We start from the raw sequence: 18,251 nt of genomic DNA, 5'->3' as shown, positions 1-18,251 counted from the left end.
TTACGCTCCTGAAACGTTAAAAATAAATGTAATTTTAAAAGCAAATTACGGAAAAAACTTTTCTAAATTTCACTTTGAGAAAATTAGGCCCCTTAAAAACTACTAGTTTAAAATTGTTTAATATAAATATTTAGACTTGCGTGAAAACAGGTTCAGAAAGGATAGTTCAATTAATTACAGTTTTATTAATTAAATTACAACTCTTAAAATTGCTGTCCGCAAATTAATCACTGCTTCGTTCTGTTTACAGTTGGCTCTCCCCTCTGGAGCTGAGCTCGACAGTGGCTCTCCCTACACTTGTCTCGCACTACTCATTCGTCGACGCCACGACAAAATCCCCGCTGAGCCTGTCTCTTGTGGTCCGGTTACCGCTCGCCATGGGATCACTCACTCCCTTCTTCACTCCGCTTCACCGGCTCGGAGGCTGGCGTCGCCGCCGTTATACTTCCATACCCCCCAGCCTCCCTTCTGGAATGGTCTCGCACCCTTATGACGTGTCGTGTCACCCGGGGTCGACCCGGCTCCCGAAGCTCCCAGAACAGTGGCGTCCCAGTTATGCCGCTTCACGCGGAGCCAGCAGAACCCTCCAGGTGGACGGCGAGGTCGATGACAAAGCGTCGTGGAAGGAAATGGCGGGGGAAGGAGGGTAGCGAGGCCGGGGCAGCTAATCCGGGAAGGAATGCGCCACGCGTCACCGCACCCCCCCCCCCCTTCCCGGGGCTAACGGGCCGCTGACTGGCCTGCCTCGGCTGCGAATCTATAATACGATTTGTGGTGCTAGCCACTGCCACAGGCTTGTCAGTTCATATCCCTGTGAAAGGATAAGCGTTGCGATGCGATGCGATGCGATACGATACAATGAGTGTTAGCCAATTACACATTTGAAGTGTGTGTATATATACGTTACTATCAAAAAGTTTGCGAATAGTTGTGGTTAGTAGATGAAAGAACGTAATTTAGCAATTAGCAGATAGGATTCGGCAATTGTTTTTCACAATTTGTGTTTGTAAGAGTGTTTTTTTTTTTTTTTTTTTTTTTTTAATAATCTTGCAGTTTTCAAAATTTATTTGGAGTGGCTGGAGTTCTTCAGCGTTATTTTCAAACGAACGTGCTCTAGAGACGTTTTACCGGTTTAAAACACGAACAGTTTACAAACTCTATCTCTCTCTCTCTCCCTCTCTCCCTCTCTCTCTCTATCTCTGTAAACACCACATAGTACATCAGCGTCTGTCTGGCATTCTCAAAAAAAAAAAAAAAAAAAAAAAAAAAAAAAAAAAAAAAAAAAACTTTTTTTTGTCAAAGGTCGAAGGTCAACGAGGAAGCTCTTGATTCTCCCGAATGTCTCTTCCTGTCGATCACGCAGCGTCGTCACGAAGCGCGTGGCGGTCACTTAAGCCCATCACCGCGGGTTGTGACCCGGTCGGGCGGCCCTAATGAGCCGGCCGTGCGTCCGGCGAGGCCGCTTAGTTCGCCGCCGGCGTTGTTTTGTCTCCTCTCGTCGTTGTCGCTGCCAACAGAACCAATCAAATGTTTTTCGGTGCTGCCGTTAGGCCCGTCCTACAACCGGGAGACTATCGCGTCTGCTGCTTCCACATCGCACGGAAACTAAACAAAAATTGCATTCAACGATTTTTCATTTTAAGTTTACGAATAATTAAGTTAATTGAAACTGTATACAATTAATTTATAATTTTTAATATAAAATTCCCTTTCGGCTCAACCCACAGGCGTATGTAGATTTCGAAATACCTATTTCTTCGGGAAATATTTTGGAAACTTCTGGAACATTTTAAGAACTTTATGTACATACAATTTTTATGTTATTCAATATTATAAAATTATATATTACACATTTTCTCATTTTCCAAGCAGAATAAAATATTATGAATTTTTTTTAACTCAATGCGTCCAGCATTGGATAGCTTACAACGAATTTCATACTATGCCAACTAAGTTAGTTTCTGTTAAGAAAAGTAATGATTTATTTTTTTACTTTCAAACCTTGTTATTTCCACCCCTTGCAGAAATGGTTGGTTGGATAAAAGTTTATTTTAACAATAGTTTTAGTCAATATTTAGATAGTTAAAACAAAATGAGATTGGATTGCGATTGGATAGTGTAGGCTACATGGTAGGGAAGTTTATTTTCTTAACCCACCCCAGGTTTTTTCAACCCCTTGCAATAATGGTCTGTATTGTCAACAATTATTTCAGATAAAAGTTTTAGAAAACAATTATAAACTTTACAGACAATTTGAACGGATTTAATGTACCTACTAAGGGAGTTATGAATATTAGTCATTCAGCCCCTGTTAATTTCACCACTTGCAGTCAGATAAAAGTTGTAGATATTTATTCAAGGTATTACAATAAGTTAGAACGAATTTGATAGTGTACATATTACGGAAATTATGAATTTTTTAAAATTCTGTCCTTGTTTTTTTTCACCCCTTGCAGCTATAGTTGGTCGTATAAAAAATCTGTTTGAAAAAAAGGTTTCTGGTATTACTCCTACGCGTCATAATACGTTCGAATGGATGCGATATTTATCATATTATGTAAGTTGGAATAATATTTCTGTTTTTCAAAAAACATTCCCCATTTTTACCCCATTTGGTCGGATATTCCGCATTAACGAACTCGACCGAGATTTTCCATGATTATATTTTATGTATCAGTTTCGAAATGATTTGTGAAAAATTACGGCAGTTATCGTGTCCACAATAATGTGATAATATATATAACCTTTTGAGTTTACGTGGACCATTAAATGAAAAACTATATAGACATTTTCTGGAAGTCGCACCATGGTAACGGCAACAAAAGGTAGTATTTCTTCGCCATCTACCTAATAAACGACAAAGTTATAATAGGACACCAACTGCTGAGGTAGGAAGGCGAAAGAAAGCTCAGATTGGCCTGCAGCTGTAGCCAATCGGGAAACACTCCTCTCTCATGCGAGAGTATTGAAAAGGAGACCTTCCAATAAACAGAATAGGTTACTGCTTCCTTGATGATGGCGACTGCAACGGCGGCCGAAACGTTGGTGATATCTTCGCCTTCGACGCGGCTACAAACCAGAAGCTTTGAATATATATACTGTATAGAAGTCGCGAGTGGATAGGATTTACTCTACGTTTTTCAGAAGCTTATGATGAGCAGCTTGGGAACTTCACCGCTGCAGTGCGCTGCCGTAACGCCCTGTATCGTCTTAGATGTTATTTACACGTTAGAGCGCAGCGCTGTCGCCCGCTGTCATTCCCCGCTCCCCTCATCCATCATTCACTGCAGCTCAACGTCGTTCAACGGGAGGGGGAAGGGGTGTTTGAAGAGTTCGAGACTTGTCCGCTAGGGACCACCACAAGTCGATGCCCTAGAGATGGTGGCGATTGCGGCGGTGAATTAACCAACTACCTCAAAACCGTATTAGAAATTTTAACCTGGGCTGGCGACTTCTATACAGTATATATATTCAAAGCCAGAAGACAAGCAACTCTGGGGTCAAGGTCGTCCAATATGGCGGCCGTGACGTTTCAATCCAAGATGTCGGGCGGTCCGGGGCCCTGGTGCAGGATGGACCAATATATACTACCAAGAAACCATCCTAGCATTTTCCTGGAGTAATTTCGGGAAACCATCGGGGAAAAAAAAATGTATCGGGATGGCCGGAACAGGAGAAGAACCCAGACCCTCTGGAATGAGAGTCATTTGTCTTAACCTCCTCCGGGTAACCTCTTCCAGTTAAATGGTTAGTGATCACCCTATGTATGTTCAATCATTTCGAAAGTAATCACAGCGTGAGGAATGTGTCACCATGATCGATGAAAATTTTTTTTGTTTCGGACCACGAGCAGAAACGTTTTACGTCATTTCATTAAACTGCATTACATTTATTTCACCTATTGTTTATTGGCTGTGGTATCGATTTGAGTGGCCGTTCGTCAGGGGCGCAATCAGTACATTTTTTAGGGGGGGAGGGGTCGTAACATACTCCATTATGTGTATGTGTTTGTGTGTTATGTATATTTATACAAAAGTTTAATTTTTGTGGACATTTAAGACACGTTAAGCGAATTAAAAAAAAAAGGGTAAGGAGGTACATTTCAGATAACTATTTTTCCGGTTAAGCCAAGAATATTTATTGCTACTTTTATCTAATTACAATATGTTTCTTGGAATGTTTTGAAGGTAAAACAAGTGCAAAACTCGCTTTGTAGGCTACACTTAAGTTTTTAATTAAAGTTTAAAGTACATTTTTAGAATCACAGCATAAATATATACTTTGTATGAATACTCATTAAATTACTCATTCCCTCTCAATATTTTCGCTCAGAAATGTTCCACAGTCTTATCATTACCGTGCAGTTCAGCACGTGTATGTTTTATTATTTATTTGCGATTACGAATGCATTTAGTATACCTTGAGTTTTGGCAAACCTAATTTCGGCTAACTTGGGTTTTACTGTAATAAAATTTTCCCCTTTAAGTTAAAACAAGACTTCAAACAAAATAATATATATTTTTTTAGCTTAACACCAAAAAAAAATAAAAGCCTTAAAATTAGCTCGTTTAGCTACTTGAGCAAGGGGAAAAAAAATCACAGCTGCAAAAATGGCGGTGATGAATTAAGTAGTTCCATTCGTGAAAATATATTTTATCCCAACGTAACATGAATGATTTGTGTTTCTAAAACCTTTTGATACCTAACATTTTTAGTGCTTTGATTGTTTATTCTTATAAGCAATGTGAGTTCGGCTTGTTTGAGTGATTTCTAGTTGGGTTAGTGGAGGGGGGGGGGGAGTGGTGGGGGAGTATGAAGCTCAGGCCCTAGTTGCTTCCCCTTCCCCTCCTCCATCATCGTCCTTATAGTTACGGTCTATGTTGCTAGTGTACGATCATGCTGGAATTAGTTCGTGAACTAAACCGGTATATGCAGTAAGTACTGCGCGCTTCCTTGGAGGAACTAACCATGCTCTCTCCTCCTGTTGCAGGACCAGGATGGAGTGGACATAGCGTGTCGCCGGCCCAAGACAGGTCAGTGAGTCACTCCTGTTTGCCGCGGGATTGCCGTGATTTGGCGCTGCTGTCGGCCACCTTTTGAAACCAGTGGAACAATCCGGGTGGTTAATAAGAATCCCACACTGTAAATGTTTTTTTTTTGTTTTCTGTTTTAACGGAACCAACTCTATCACTACAAAATAGTGTTCGCAGTAACACTGGATTCGGATTCTTACCCGGTCATTTATGCTTTGTGTTTTCCCAACACCCCCAATAGTTAAAAGTTATTTTATTTGTAGACCGTTCCCTGAATAGCTTTCCAGTATTAACTTTGCACATCAATAAGAATGATAATATAAAATAGCGTTCAATTATTGTATATTCGATCATCTTTACCATGGTTTAAATATATATATATATATGCTTGAATAGAACATAAATTAAACAATAAAATAATGTGCCAATTTTCTTAAGATAGTATAATCAGTGTTATCGCGGATATTTCATATACGCAAAAATAAACATAGCTATGTGTTGTACAAAGTTACATTATATTTTTTGCAGCATTACAAAATATTTCTTAGCAACTGCTTTCCAAATAATCTTATGTAAAACTACAGAAACATTTCTTATGTGTACTTGCGTGTTGATGTCATCCTCGCAACTAAGACCAATTTCGTTGCTAATCAACCTCTTGAACAAGTACTATTTATGTCTCCATATCTCTTGACTAGCTGAAAAATAGCCTTCGCGGTAATATTTATGACTTTTTTTACAACTGACAAGTGAATGACCCACTGGCAGCGCTTCGAGAAGGTCTTGGAACAAGAACCCACGGAAAAAATATACAACGAAGTTTGTTTTTTTATGTTACAAGAAACTATGTTCTGAGATTTGTGTTTTTTAATGTACCTTTCTTATCACTCCAAATATACCATCTCTGTACTAATCCTAAGTCAGCAATATTGGTCATTTGGACAGGAGAGTATTAAAAAAACCGCTCTTTGATTGATGCGGCATTTTCCACCAGCCCCCACATGCACGTGTCCGACCAAGAGGAAATTACATTTAATTCATTACAAATGGGTATAGAGACCTGCAAAATTCGCGGTTTCGATGGCCTTCAGGATAGACTGCACATACCGCTGTACACTCGGGCAAATAACGCAAGTTCATTGGCTGCCGACTTGTAAGTCGTCTCAGCTGGTTTGTCTGTGATTCGATCCTTCTTTGGTTGAGGGTTTATAACTAGAGATTGGAAAAATTCGCGGATTCATTTCACGACAGCCTGAAATTCAAATAGTTATACCTCAGTGCTGCCTCTGCTATTGGCTCACAACTCACCTGGACGACTCTGGGCTAGTGAGAAACACTCAACCGAAGCTGTATCGAATCACAGGCTGCTACGTTGGGACACCTCCACAAGACAGCAGCCAATGAGAGGGTGACATTTGACCGAGTGTACGTAGAACTATAAACTTCATCCTAGAGGTCTTTGAACCCGCGAATGTTTCCGGTCCCTATTTATAACTGGTTGAGATTCGTCCAGATGAACAGTAAGCCAATAGCAAAATTATCTAAGAGGTATATGTGTTTGAATTATAGCCTATCACCGAATGAATCCGCGAATTTTGCAGGTCTCTATAAATGGGGGACTTTATCTGACTGCCATGCACAGAATTTTTTTTGTATTTGACAAAAGATTCCATTTTGGAAACCAGTTGCCAATAAATAGTTTGTAATAATACAAGAAAGATTATGTAGCTTTGTACAACGAATGACTATGGTTATTGTTGCATATATGAAATACGTTTTTTTCGAGATAATACTGATATTTCTTACGCTAAACGGAGCATATTTTTATATTTTAATTGATGTTTCATTCAATCATAATAATGGAAAAGATAATCGAAGATTAAACATAATGACCTTATATCGTTGAATCATGCTTGTTATGTGCGCAGTTAATATATAGGAAAGCTATTCAGGGAACGGTATGCAAGTAAACTTAACTATTGGAGGTACTGGGACAATAGAAAGCATAAATGTCCGGGTAAGAATCCGAACCGCGAACACTATTTTGTAGTAATACAGTTTTCTTTTTCGTGTAATGTACAAATATACAAGTATCTGAAATATTACATGAATATTTCTGTTCCATTTACAAAAAAAAAATAATTACAGCGTGAGTACGTAACATTGTATCTGGACGTATATTTTGTCTTGGTCAACTAAAGTTTTGGACTTACGGTCTTTAAACCTTCGCTAAATGCTTAAAAAAATATTATTAAGAGAGTCGATAACAAACTAACGTAGCAAACGAACGTTTCAGACATAATCTGCAGTAAAACAAACATCGCCGTATTTGGACTCGGTGCTCGTTTGGGGTACGTTTTACAGTTCTAATGCATGAGCTTGCGAAGTAAAAGTATTAATTCACAGTTTTATTCTTATCCTTTAGCATCAAATGATGTACAGAAGGTTGCACATAATTTCATTTCGGCGAGAGAGAAAAAAAAAAGGGGGGGGGGGGGGGGTTAGAACTACTTTGCCCGCTGTTTGTTTTTAAATACTTTCTTTTTGTTTTAAATTGTGGGATTTTTGGGGGGGGGGGGGGGCGGTTAGATATATCTATCCCCCCTCTCCCGCTCCCTTACATACGCCCTTGGTCTTCACTTACATACTTAAGTCTATCTTTAATTTATTTATCTTCTGGCAGTATCTTACTAGTAAATATGCATATCTTGGTCATTACCAGCGTGTGCAAAGAAATATAACGAGCTTGCTTTCAAAGAGGGAATTTTGTTCGCGTGATACATGGCCGTATTCTTGAAGTTTCATGTTATGTTACGAAAGTTTTTTACACTTAACAATTTATTGTTTCTGTTTCTTTCGTAAAAAAAGTTTGGAATTAATTACATACATTTCTTAAAATGGTGTAGTAATATCAGCAATACCTTGAAATTGCACGAGCAAAGACACGGGTCATTAGCTAGTTTACAATCAAAATGGAGTTCAGCTTCAACTTCAAATACATATATCAGACTGGGAAAGCACATGAGAATGAAAGCCGTGTATATGTTTTCAACTTATTTATTTTGTCGTGATGAACCTGCAGCCCAAGTTTGTCGATCGAATCCAGACTTATCGTTAATACATACATGATTATCACTACTTAGCTTTAACTGGAAGTTCCGCGTTTTTTGGAAACGGTTTATCTGCTAACTACGTACATTTTATTATAGGTCTCTCTCTCTCAATTTTTTTTAAAAATGCGTTTCCTATGCAGAACGCAGGGACGTAACTAGACTATAGTTTCCCCCCGGGGCAAGAACTAATCTTGGCGCCCCCTTTGTTTTAAAACCAATCAAACCAAAACTTTTCCCGACAACACCTCATATCGCCACCTCAAATTAATCCCTCTACACTATTCCAAATATACGTAATTTACCTTAGATAGTAAACAAATAGATTAATTCGCAGTCATTTAATTCTTAATACATAGCACGTTGGATAGTACGATAAAAAAATACCAGTTTTTCGTTAACATTTGACGATGTACATTATGTATCTTTGAATACAAATAACTCAGTTCATCTGTCCTCCCAACATTTTCTGTGATCTAACACTACGATTTTGAAGCAAATATCTATAGTAAAAATTACTAGGTATGCCAGTTTAGCCCCCCCCCCCCCCCTCCAGTAAATGCGGCGCCCGTCTGCCCCCCTCTAGTTACGTGCCTGGCAGAACGACGTACATAAATCTTCCGCATATTCGCGATGTCCGCGCTGTCTTGCGGCCGGGCAGTTATATTTCCGGCGCTAGCAGCGCGCGCTCTCTCTATCGAGCGTGTCGTAAGTCACCGGCTCAAATCCAAACATTTTCTTGTGTACGCGGCGGCATGTGGGAGATGTCAAAGCGGTTCCCAGGGGAAGAGGCCCTAGATGCCGCGCGTGTGTCGGCTCGCTGCACGCAATCCTCGCTCGCACAGGATCTAGGACCACTTTTTTTTAATGCTCGTTACCTTGGAACGGGAACAGAGTCGGGTCCTGTGAACTGAGATGAATCTCCCGGAACAGAGTTTCTGCAACATCACGCAGCCGGAGACGGACCCGCGCGGATTATCTCGGCAATGTTGAGCTCTACCGTTTACGTTGCACCGTGCGACCGATAGAAACCGAGTACTTGACTGCGGTGGTAGCCATGTTCATAACGCTTTAAAAATTGTTTCAATTACAAGAATATCTAGTGTTATATTATTGCGTTTTTTTTTATTTTATACGTAAATTCTGCCGCCCGTGCTATGATCTCGAAGTGTAATATATATTATAATTAAATTAATATTTCGTTACCTTGAATTTCAACATAACTGCTTGTCATTTGTTTACGTTTCCGTGCGTTGTGGAAGCAGCAGACGCCATTGTGAAATGTTCGCGGAGATCCGTCTCCGTTTACGTGATCCGTCTCCGCCTCAGTGCCGTTGTATAACGGGCCTAAAACTCGGTACCATACGCCGCGTTGCTTATTACATTTTCTTGTTATTAATATTTGATGATTTTATACGTTAATTGATTATGATTCCGCTTTTGCGTAATGTGCTTCGTCCTAAATTTTTATCAACAGATAATCACTAAATATTATCTAATAGAGGTTAAAAAAAAAAATCCAAATTTTACGTGTTCTACTTGTTGGCTCAGCAGTTAGAGCTTCTCGCTAGCGAGCAGAAAGAAGGTTCCAGATTCGATTTCCGGCCGGGTCGAGAATTTGTTTACTGCAGAGAAATTTCTTTTCCCGCGTCCAGATTCTGGCTGTTTTGTTGTCATGTCGCCTCCGGCAATGAAGGATCACATCATTGTCACCTAGCCTAGTTCTCCCCCTTCCCCCTCCCACCGATCAAGTCACCTTTTTTCCGTTTTGACGTCTGGGGTACACTGCAGCCTTCAGACTGGTCGCCCCGTCATCAACAGCAACGTCAAGTTTTACTGGCCACAGCGTGATTTCCAAGTTGGTTGCTGGCGAAAGAACGGAATTACACAGTGTTACGGTCTCGTCAACGAATAATGCGCATTAAGAGAGCAAATTATTCAGGGGTATATCTGTGTTAGTGAGGCGGGATGATCAGTGCGACGCTCGCTGGTATTTCTAGCGTGGCATAGCCTCTAAGCGCAAGACTGTGAACTGGTGCGCAGTATTCTCGTCGTGCATAGGGTGACTTTGAGATTTGAGCGGTGAACATAGCATTATGTGGCGGAGAAATGAAGATGAAGGTGTAATGCAAGTCCTTTGAGCGCTTTCACAAATCTGTGCGCGAGCGTTTCGTGTCTACAAATTATTTCCGAAACATGCCGTTTTAGGTCTTCTAGCTCTTCTAAAAATTACAGTTTAAAAACGAAACACGAACGCAGAACTACTCATCCGCCTTCGATGAAATTCTTAAATGCTTTTCGCAAACAGACCCCTCTGATATTTTGAGCAGTTTTCAATTCGGATGGTTTCTTCTGAAGCGCTGCGCACTGTATGTGGATTCAGGTAGGTGGGGGCCCTTAAAAAAACGAAAGATTTCTTCGTAGTTCTAGATAACAGGATCTTCATAGAGACTGTTTCATATTCCGTCCTCTGAGTTCTTTTTTGTTTCCTTTCTAAACAGGGTGGAAGCAACAAGAGTGTTTTAGTTTAGGCTTAAAACGTTCTTAAAGGTTTCCTTAATAATGACAATTTTTAAGAGCATACGCCAAGTTATGAATTGTAGTAATCTTCCTTTTAGGGATTGGAGAATTATGACTTATTCTATTAAAACATAATTTTATGACGTTAAACTGTTCCCTGCGGACTTATACTACGATAATAACACGAGCAAGTTCTAGATGTTAACATATCGTTGACCTAATCACATTTTGACCATGTGGTGAATTATTCTCGTTTTCCTTAACAGCATTGAATTAATACACGACTGTGAAAGAAAAAATTGTATGAAACCACATGAAATATGTATCATCTTCTCCATCGCCGGTGTAATTTGATGGCTTCTGCCCGTCATGTTGTGTTCGTTAATTCCGTCAGTTACGCCGGGACATTCGGTAGAAATTTCGACACTAGCTTCGAACCTACTTCACTAACATCAAAATGTTGTACAGGCCTAGCTATATATCGGAATTAATTTTCCTGTAGGTATTTAATTTATTGGTGTGTGACATCTTAGCTCTCATACGAGATTTGGTGAGACTAATTTCGTGAATGGAACGGAAGTCGCAAGGAACGAGAAAGTGTAACCACGATGCTGCCATCTGTGGCGGATGGCAGGAACCGAAGTTCACAAAGCCAGTGGGAAACTTGATAGTATTAACAGTTTTCGTGAATTTTTTAGCAAAACGGGCTGTGTTGTTAGTTAAATTCTTTGTCAAAAAATCAAGCCCAAAGCCAGGATTAAGGTGCGAGGTTAAAGTTCGTGGTGGACAGGGTGGGTTTAGCTTCTGTACCTACGCCTAGGTATTCTGGGTGCTGCGGTTCGCATTAGATGAGATTTTTTCTGTACCACTTTTTTTTCGAGTGAAATAATTACTTAGTCGGGTTAGTTTTAATTATTTTTTTTTCGGCGCAGGGAAAGCGCGGTGTGTTGCCCAAACTGCAAAGTTTCCCTGCTGAGTTGCCTTTTGTCGAGACGCTCACCCTGAACCGTATGACTGCAGAGCGAGTTATTCAGTACACGTACACACAGCCGTATAAGAGTTCCTGCGCTAGTTTTGGCTGTGTTTTCCGTTGTTGTTTCTCCTCACGTAGCTGTTATTCCAAATATTCTGCGCATGCCCCGTGTGGCGAGGATCTGAGTATGTTACCCGTCCCTTGGGAAAAATATACAGTTTTATCTTTCTTCACAATGCATGCTGGTTATTTCATTTTTGTATGACATTACAATCCTGTAAACATACTTTTACAGCTCTTTCGCATTTATTGTTAAGACCCAGATTTCTTCACCCCAAATTTACTGTACGTTGTTTACGAGCTGCAAAATGTTGCGAAAGTAATCATAATTACGCATAAAAAAAATTATGTACTTTTACAAAAAATTCATTTCGAGTCCAGTTGCCAAGAAATAGTTTGTAATACTACAAGAAATATATTGTAACTTTGTACAAACACGGCTATGGTTATTTTTGCTTAAATGAAATAAGTTTTTCGAAATAGTGCTGAGTATTTATTAGGAAAATTTTCGCATAATTATATATTTTGATTGATGTTCATTCAAGCATAATAATTGAAAAGATATTAGAACATTCTACAATATGACTATTTTGTTGTATCATGCTTATTATGTGTGCAGTTAGTACTGGAAAGATATTCAGGGAACTGTTTACAAATAACTATTGGATGTACCGGAGCTAGTTTTACTGCAAAACATATTATGAAGTGATAGCGTTGTTTTAATGTAAATGTACAAATTTACAAATATCTGTAAGTTTTCATGAATATTTTTGTTCCATTTACAAACAAGAAATATGTTAGTTAGTTTTTCGGTACTCGCCAGTGATGTATAAACATCTAACCTAGGTAACCAGAAAATTAATGTTTTTTCATGTTCAAATAAACTTATAATACAATACTTGGACATCATATTTAACGCAGAATTCTTTAAACTAATGGCAAGCGTAATAAATGTACGGAAAATAGTCATTTTAGGAAATAATGGTAAATCATTTTGATACCTTGTGAAACTTAACAAGATTTAACAAGATTGTACTTTTGATTATTCGGGGCTGTAATGGTTCGTTTGATTAAAAATCGTTTCAGACAAATATTTTAGATAAAAATTATACAATTTAAAGAAAATTTGATTGGATTCGAAGGTGTGCCTACAAAGTGAGTTATGATTTTTTTATTGGTCCTCCAATCCTTGTTTTTTTTTCACTCCTTTCAGTTATGGTTGCTTCTTATCAAAACTTTATTTAGACAAAAGTTTTTGGTATAACTCCTAAGAGTTATACGTCCAAACATGTGTGATGTATTATGGGAGCTATAGCGATTTTTATGTTTTTAAAAAACTTTCCCCATTTCTACCCCTTTGGTCAGATCTTGCCCATTAACGAATTCAACCGAGATTTCCCAGTACTATATATTATGTATATGTTGGGAAGCGTTTTGTGGAAAATAAGTTATCGGGTCTATAAAAATGTGATATATATATATAAACTTTTGAGTTGACAATGGTTTTGGGGTCTATGAATCATGAAACGGAAAACTATATAAAATATTTTCGGAAGTCAAGATATTAACCTGAAACCTTTTAATACACACATTATAACTCTAAGTATATGTTTTTAAATTATAATTTTTTTGCCTAAAAGACTTAAATAAGTTTGTAAATACTGCATATAAATGAACCTGAACCTTTTCGAGCTGATCAAACATTTAAGATTTAACAATAAAATTTAATCACGAAACTCATTTATTTTTCGGCGTCGAATATATTTAGGCTAAAAATTTATTATCGCTCTAAAGTATGATGAACGCTGCGCTATCTATACATTTCAATGTTAGCTAAGTGTTTTAATGCCGGGATTTTAAAGTATTTTTAAAGTTGTCATTTAGATTAAAGGACATATGTACTATTATAAAGTTTTATTTTTAATACCTATGCGCATTGTAAATTCTGCGATATTCACGAACGCTTTATATACGGAAGAATCACATGGGTCCGCCATCCTTTTTTATATTTCTGAGACTTCCACAGTTGGCAGCACCTGGTTACACATTTCCGTTCATTCGACTTCTGTTCCGATTACGTAATTACTCCTACAAAATGCCGTGTACCGGGAGCTAAGATATTACACATAAAAAATTACAGCGTATGAACACGTGCTTACTTGTTTATAGCTTTGGGATAACATTTAAAAAATATCTCGTGACAAAATTTTGCTAAGAAAAGTAAAGCTATCGAGGTAGTTAACAAGAATGTTCTTTAAATAACAGTATGATTACAAGAAAATAAAATAGATAAATTAGGTGTGTGGGACCAACTATTAAGCATCCTTAGTTAGCTATTTAAAATATATTGAATGCCTGTGTAACATAAATTAAATTGTTGTCTCACGAAATGTCTTTAAAATGAAGCAGAGTATTTATTTAATGTGATCGTTTAGGAAAACAGAAAATATCATCGTTCTGAAGGTAAATAGTCTGCGATCAAAATGAAAGCTAACAATTTCCGACATCCGTGCAAAATGTGTTGGTTTTTACTGGAGGTTCAGGGTTTGAACCCTGAGTAAGTCATGGATGCGTGTGGCGTTTACAATAATTATTGTTTTACGTACACTTTTTAAACATCCCCCAAATAAGTCCCGGAGACTTGTAAGTCCAATTAAAATTATTTAATAAAAACTTAACAAGAATTGAAAGTAAACGCCAGAAACAAATCTGCGTTGCCCAGGATTTTAACCCAATTTTGAACTCAAATTTCCCTTTGGTTTTCTTAAAGGAAACGTGTGAAAACCATAACAATCGCCGCTAGAAATCTTTGGTTTTGTGTTGAGAAGCCTAGTTTATCGTCGTGTCTGGAGCGTGGATGTCTGGAGCGTGGATATCCGTGCGAGTAGGTCACGCTGCTTCTTGTGTGTGTGTTTTTTTTTTTTTGCGGTTATGCCAGAAAAACAAGCATGCCGACAGGATTTAAAAATCTACTTTTTTATGACCTCTTAGTTGGACGAAAGCAAAGTCGTTCTGACACACTGTAAAAGCTGTTTTACGACCATGGTTCTATTAATAGGCTGATACGGATGATATTTCTGAAGTAGGGCAATTGGATTAATCGAACTTGTTTTTTTTTACATATATTAAATCGTTTCAGCCTATTACCCTCCGAATTTTCGGGAATCATTATGTGTATGTTTCACCGTTCTGAAAGCCAAGCATAATGCTGTGTTTTTCTTCAAAATAGTTCTTTGAGGAATCTAGTTATTCAGAGAACGAAAAAACAAAGAAGAATTTTTGTGAGTTTTTTGTTTCTCTGAAGAAAAAAAACAAAGAGCTAAGGTCAAAGGCCAATTAGAATGTAAAAAGGAAGGGGGGGGGATATGATACCTGTGTTACGAAATGTCTGCTCCTAACAGCTTGAATTCGCCATGCTTCTGCCATATGCAATAACTTAAATTTCTCTTTTACTCTCTCACATCACGTCCAGAAAAGTAAATAAGTTACGCCTCCATAAGGCCCGAACACATAATACGATTTCTTTTAACTGCCAATTAACGTAAATAGTGATGGTCGCTGATTACTAAGTAAATTATCTCTGGTCCAATAGTTTTTCTGATGTATTTTTAACTTACTACATGGTTGATGACAACCTTTTTCTCATTTTACAAGACGATTTTTTTAATAATAATAATGAAAAGTACCGTTTATGGTCTTCGCTGAGATACCATTAACTTTTTAGTCTAAACGTCCAAAGCGTAACCTACACTTAAAGTTTTTAACAATCACGAAATCGCCTGGTTTTAAAGTCGTGTCTTTAACCTAGTTTCGGTTGACTACCTTATGAAGTAAAAAAAAAAAGTTACGACATTGAACCTTGCTGCTGTTTTGTTATCCTCGTACGTAAATTTTTTCCGTGAATATGTCCGGTTGAAGTCGTTCAAATGCACAAACCTCAACATTCTCCAGTGTATGATTGCGCACAGAGTCAAGTACTGTGAGTTGCGGCCGACGAAAATTCGCGGGTTTCAACGACCTCTAGGATACTCTATGCCTCTATATTCGAGCAAATGCTTCCTGCTCATTGACTGCTCTGACTTGTGAGTCGTCTCAACGAGATAGTCCGTGATCCGATACTTCTTTGGTTGATGGTCTCCCATTGGCCCAGAGTTCTTCACGTAAACCATGGGCCAACAGCAGAAACAATGCAAAAGTGTTAGGGTATTTTAATTTTATTCCATAGCGAAATAAATCTGGGAATGTTTCCGGTATTTATATATAAGCATGAGAGAATTCAAAGAACTTAAATTTTACGTTGCCATTTAGATTTTGTTACCTTCCTATACATACGCATACCCACGTTCAGTCTTATGTCATGTGTTTGTGTGAATATATTTGTGTGTGTTTTGTTGGTATTCTGTAGTAATAAAATATTTTTAGTGATTTTTTAACCAATGAATGAATTGTCACAACGGAGTTCTTCTATGTCAGCATCACTTAATCGGTTTTTCCATGATATGGAACTTTCAACAGGCATTAATAAGATATTATTTAATTTTAAACGGCTCTTCTCGTACAAGTTATAAAACATTAAATACAGTGTCTTCATTGGTTTTTATGTACCAGAAAACATAAAAAAAACTTGTAATCAGTGTTTCGCCGTAAATGTATAAGCCACAAAAAAAAAATGTGTTAGTGGCAAATCGGTCCGAAAAATTTCTGAGTAAATGAGATATTAATACTTTTTTTGTATTCGAATGTGCAGGTATCGCAACACCTCAACCTTCGTCAACGACAAATCCCGTTCAGGAAGCGACAGGTGATGATAACGTTGACAGGACTTCTGAGGTGAGTGTACTTGCAACCTTCTCTCGTTAATTAAAAATATTTAAAAAAATAAGCTTGTTACATCGCCATACGCTGTTTGTGCTTGCAGGTGAATGAACGTATAAGTGTTATATTTTTATTATAGATTTATAATCTTTCTATGAACAAGTTATAGCGATATTTGATGCTTGAAGAGCTCTAAGACTTTACGTTTAACATGTTAACAACGTGTATTAAATTTAGTTTAGTTAAATGTCCCGAGATCATCTAATTTATATATAAATAACATCTCGAAAAAGTATAAAAATAGTCACTGCACATTTATTGTCCCTGTAGTACATAATCGGAGTATTGGCTCTTTTTTAGTACGTAATTAAGTTCAGTATATTTTTTTATTTTGTTTATTAATTTACGTAGTGAATATTGATTATTTGTGGATTTAAATTCAATTTTTTTATTTTATTTTTAAAGTATAAAACTTCATTTATTCTAATTTTAAAGTTATTAGTTTTTCATTTTAATTTTATCAAGGATATTTTAACGTTATTGTGTTATACATATTGCGAGTATTCGCTATTTTTAAGTAGGTAGTTAAGATGATGTTATGTAAAATTAATAACTTTAAAATTAAAAGAAATGAAGTTTTATTGTGTTATACATATTGCGAGTATTCGCTATTTTTTAGTAGGTAGTTAATTTGATGTTATGTTTTTTTTTTGTTAATTTACGTAGTGAATTTATTCAAAATTCAGGTTATTGATTTATGAGAGGTAATTTTGATTATTTGTGGATTTAAGTTCGTATTTTTTTCGAAATAAAACTTCATTTCTTTTAATTTCAAAGTTATTAATTTTACCAATGTAATTAAGCTACGAAAAATTCGTCCAAATAAAGGGCCGTAGTAGGTACCAGAAATGCATGCGGGAAACGTTCACGTCTCAATGATGAAACCGAAGAAGAAAAGGAAATCAGGTTTTCTAATAGTAGAGAAAGTAATTATATGAGAATAAATAGAGAAACGTTTGTTGAACGTGAGTTACGTCTAAGTCTTGACCGAGATATACATACTGTAGGTCACAGAGAGCAAGAGAATCCTCCATTGAACGTGATGTTCTTCTTTAGACGTGACATGGATGGATATAGATCTCAGAGGGCGATTAATTTGTGGACAAATAAATTGAATTCTGCAATGAATTACGATTCTTATCTATATCTATAAATAGTATAAAACAGAGTCGCTATCTGTATGTTTGTTCGCCTACTTCTTCTTAAATACACAAAGTATTTTGATGATGTTTTAACAATCATTTAGAGAACTTCTTCCGAAATGTTTCTGTGTATAATACATTCATACTAAATTAAAAAATAGTAGAGAAATCTCTGTGTTTTGTAATCAAGTCGTAAAAAGACGCTTGATGCTTGTATGTACTGACTTAATAAATCTAAATGAGCCACATTAATAGATCGCATCCGTGCGAAGTTGAGGTGGGTCGCTAGTTTGTATTAAAACATAGGTTATGCACCAGGAACCTTCCTAGTCAAGTGCAAATGGATGTACAGACCTACTCGAGAAATAGTAATTATTTCAAACGAAGCCTTCCTATTTATTTATTTTTTATTTTACTGACTTATTCTATGTGGCGTTAAAGCGTGCCGCCTTGTATACCACTTAATCACAGGCATACAATTAAATGTAAAGTTACAACCAAAAACATTTTTAATTTTTCGTTTAATTTTGGCTTTATC

At 37.3% G+C, this 18,251-nt stretch overlaps 1 protein-coding gene across 2 annotated transcripts in view; it reads left to right on the top strand.

The window, feature by feature from the left end:
- LOC134534857 (inositol 1,4,5-triphosphate receptor associated 2-like) overlaps positions 1–18,251 on the top strand; it is a 194,679-nt gene that overhangs the window by 113,622 nt on the left and 62,806 nt on the right. For both annotated transcript variants that reach the window (XM_063373495.1, XM_063373496.1), the window contains exons 3-4: positions 4,991–5,033; positions 16,444–16,526. In XM_063373495.1, coding sequence (XP_063229565.1) covers positions 4,991–5,033; positions 16,444–16,526 — 126 coding nt within the window. The remainder of the gene's footprint in view (positions 1–4,990; positions 5,034–16,443; positions 16,527–18,251) is intronic.

Source organism: Bacillus rossius, chromosome 8 (genome assembly GCF_032445375.1).
Source record: "Bacillus rossius redtenbacheri isolate Brsri chromosome 8, Brsri_v3, whole genome shotgun sequence".
NCBI lineage: Eukaryota > Metazoa > Arthropoda > Insecta > Phasmatodea > Bacillidae > Bacillus > Bacillus rossius.
The sequence above is the reverse complement of the archived record's forward strand: the minus strand, read 5'-3'. Positions and strand labels throughout refer to the sequence as shown.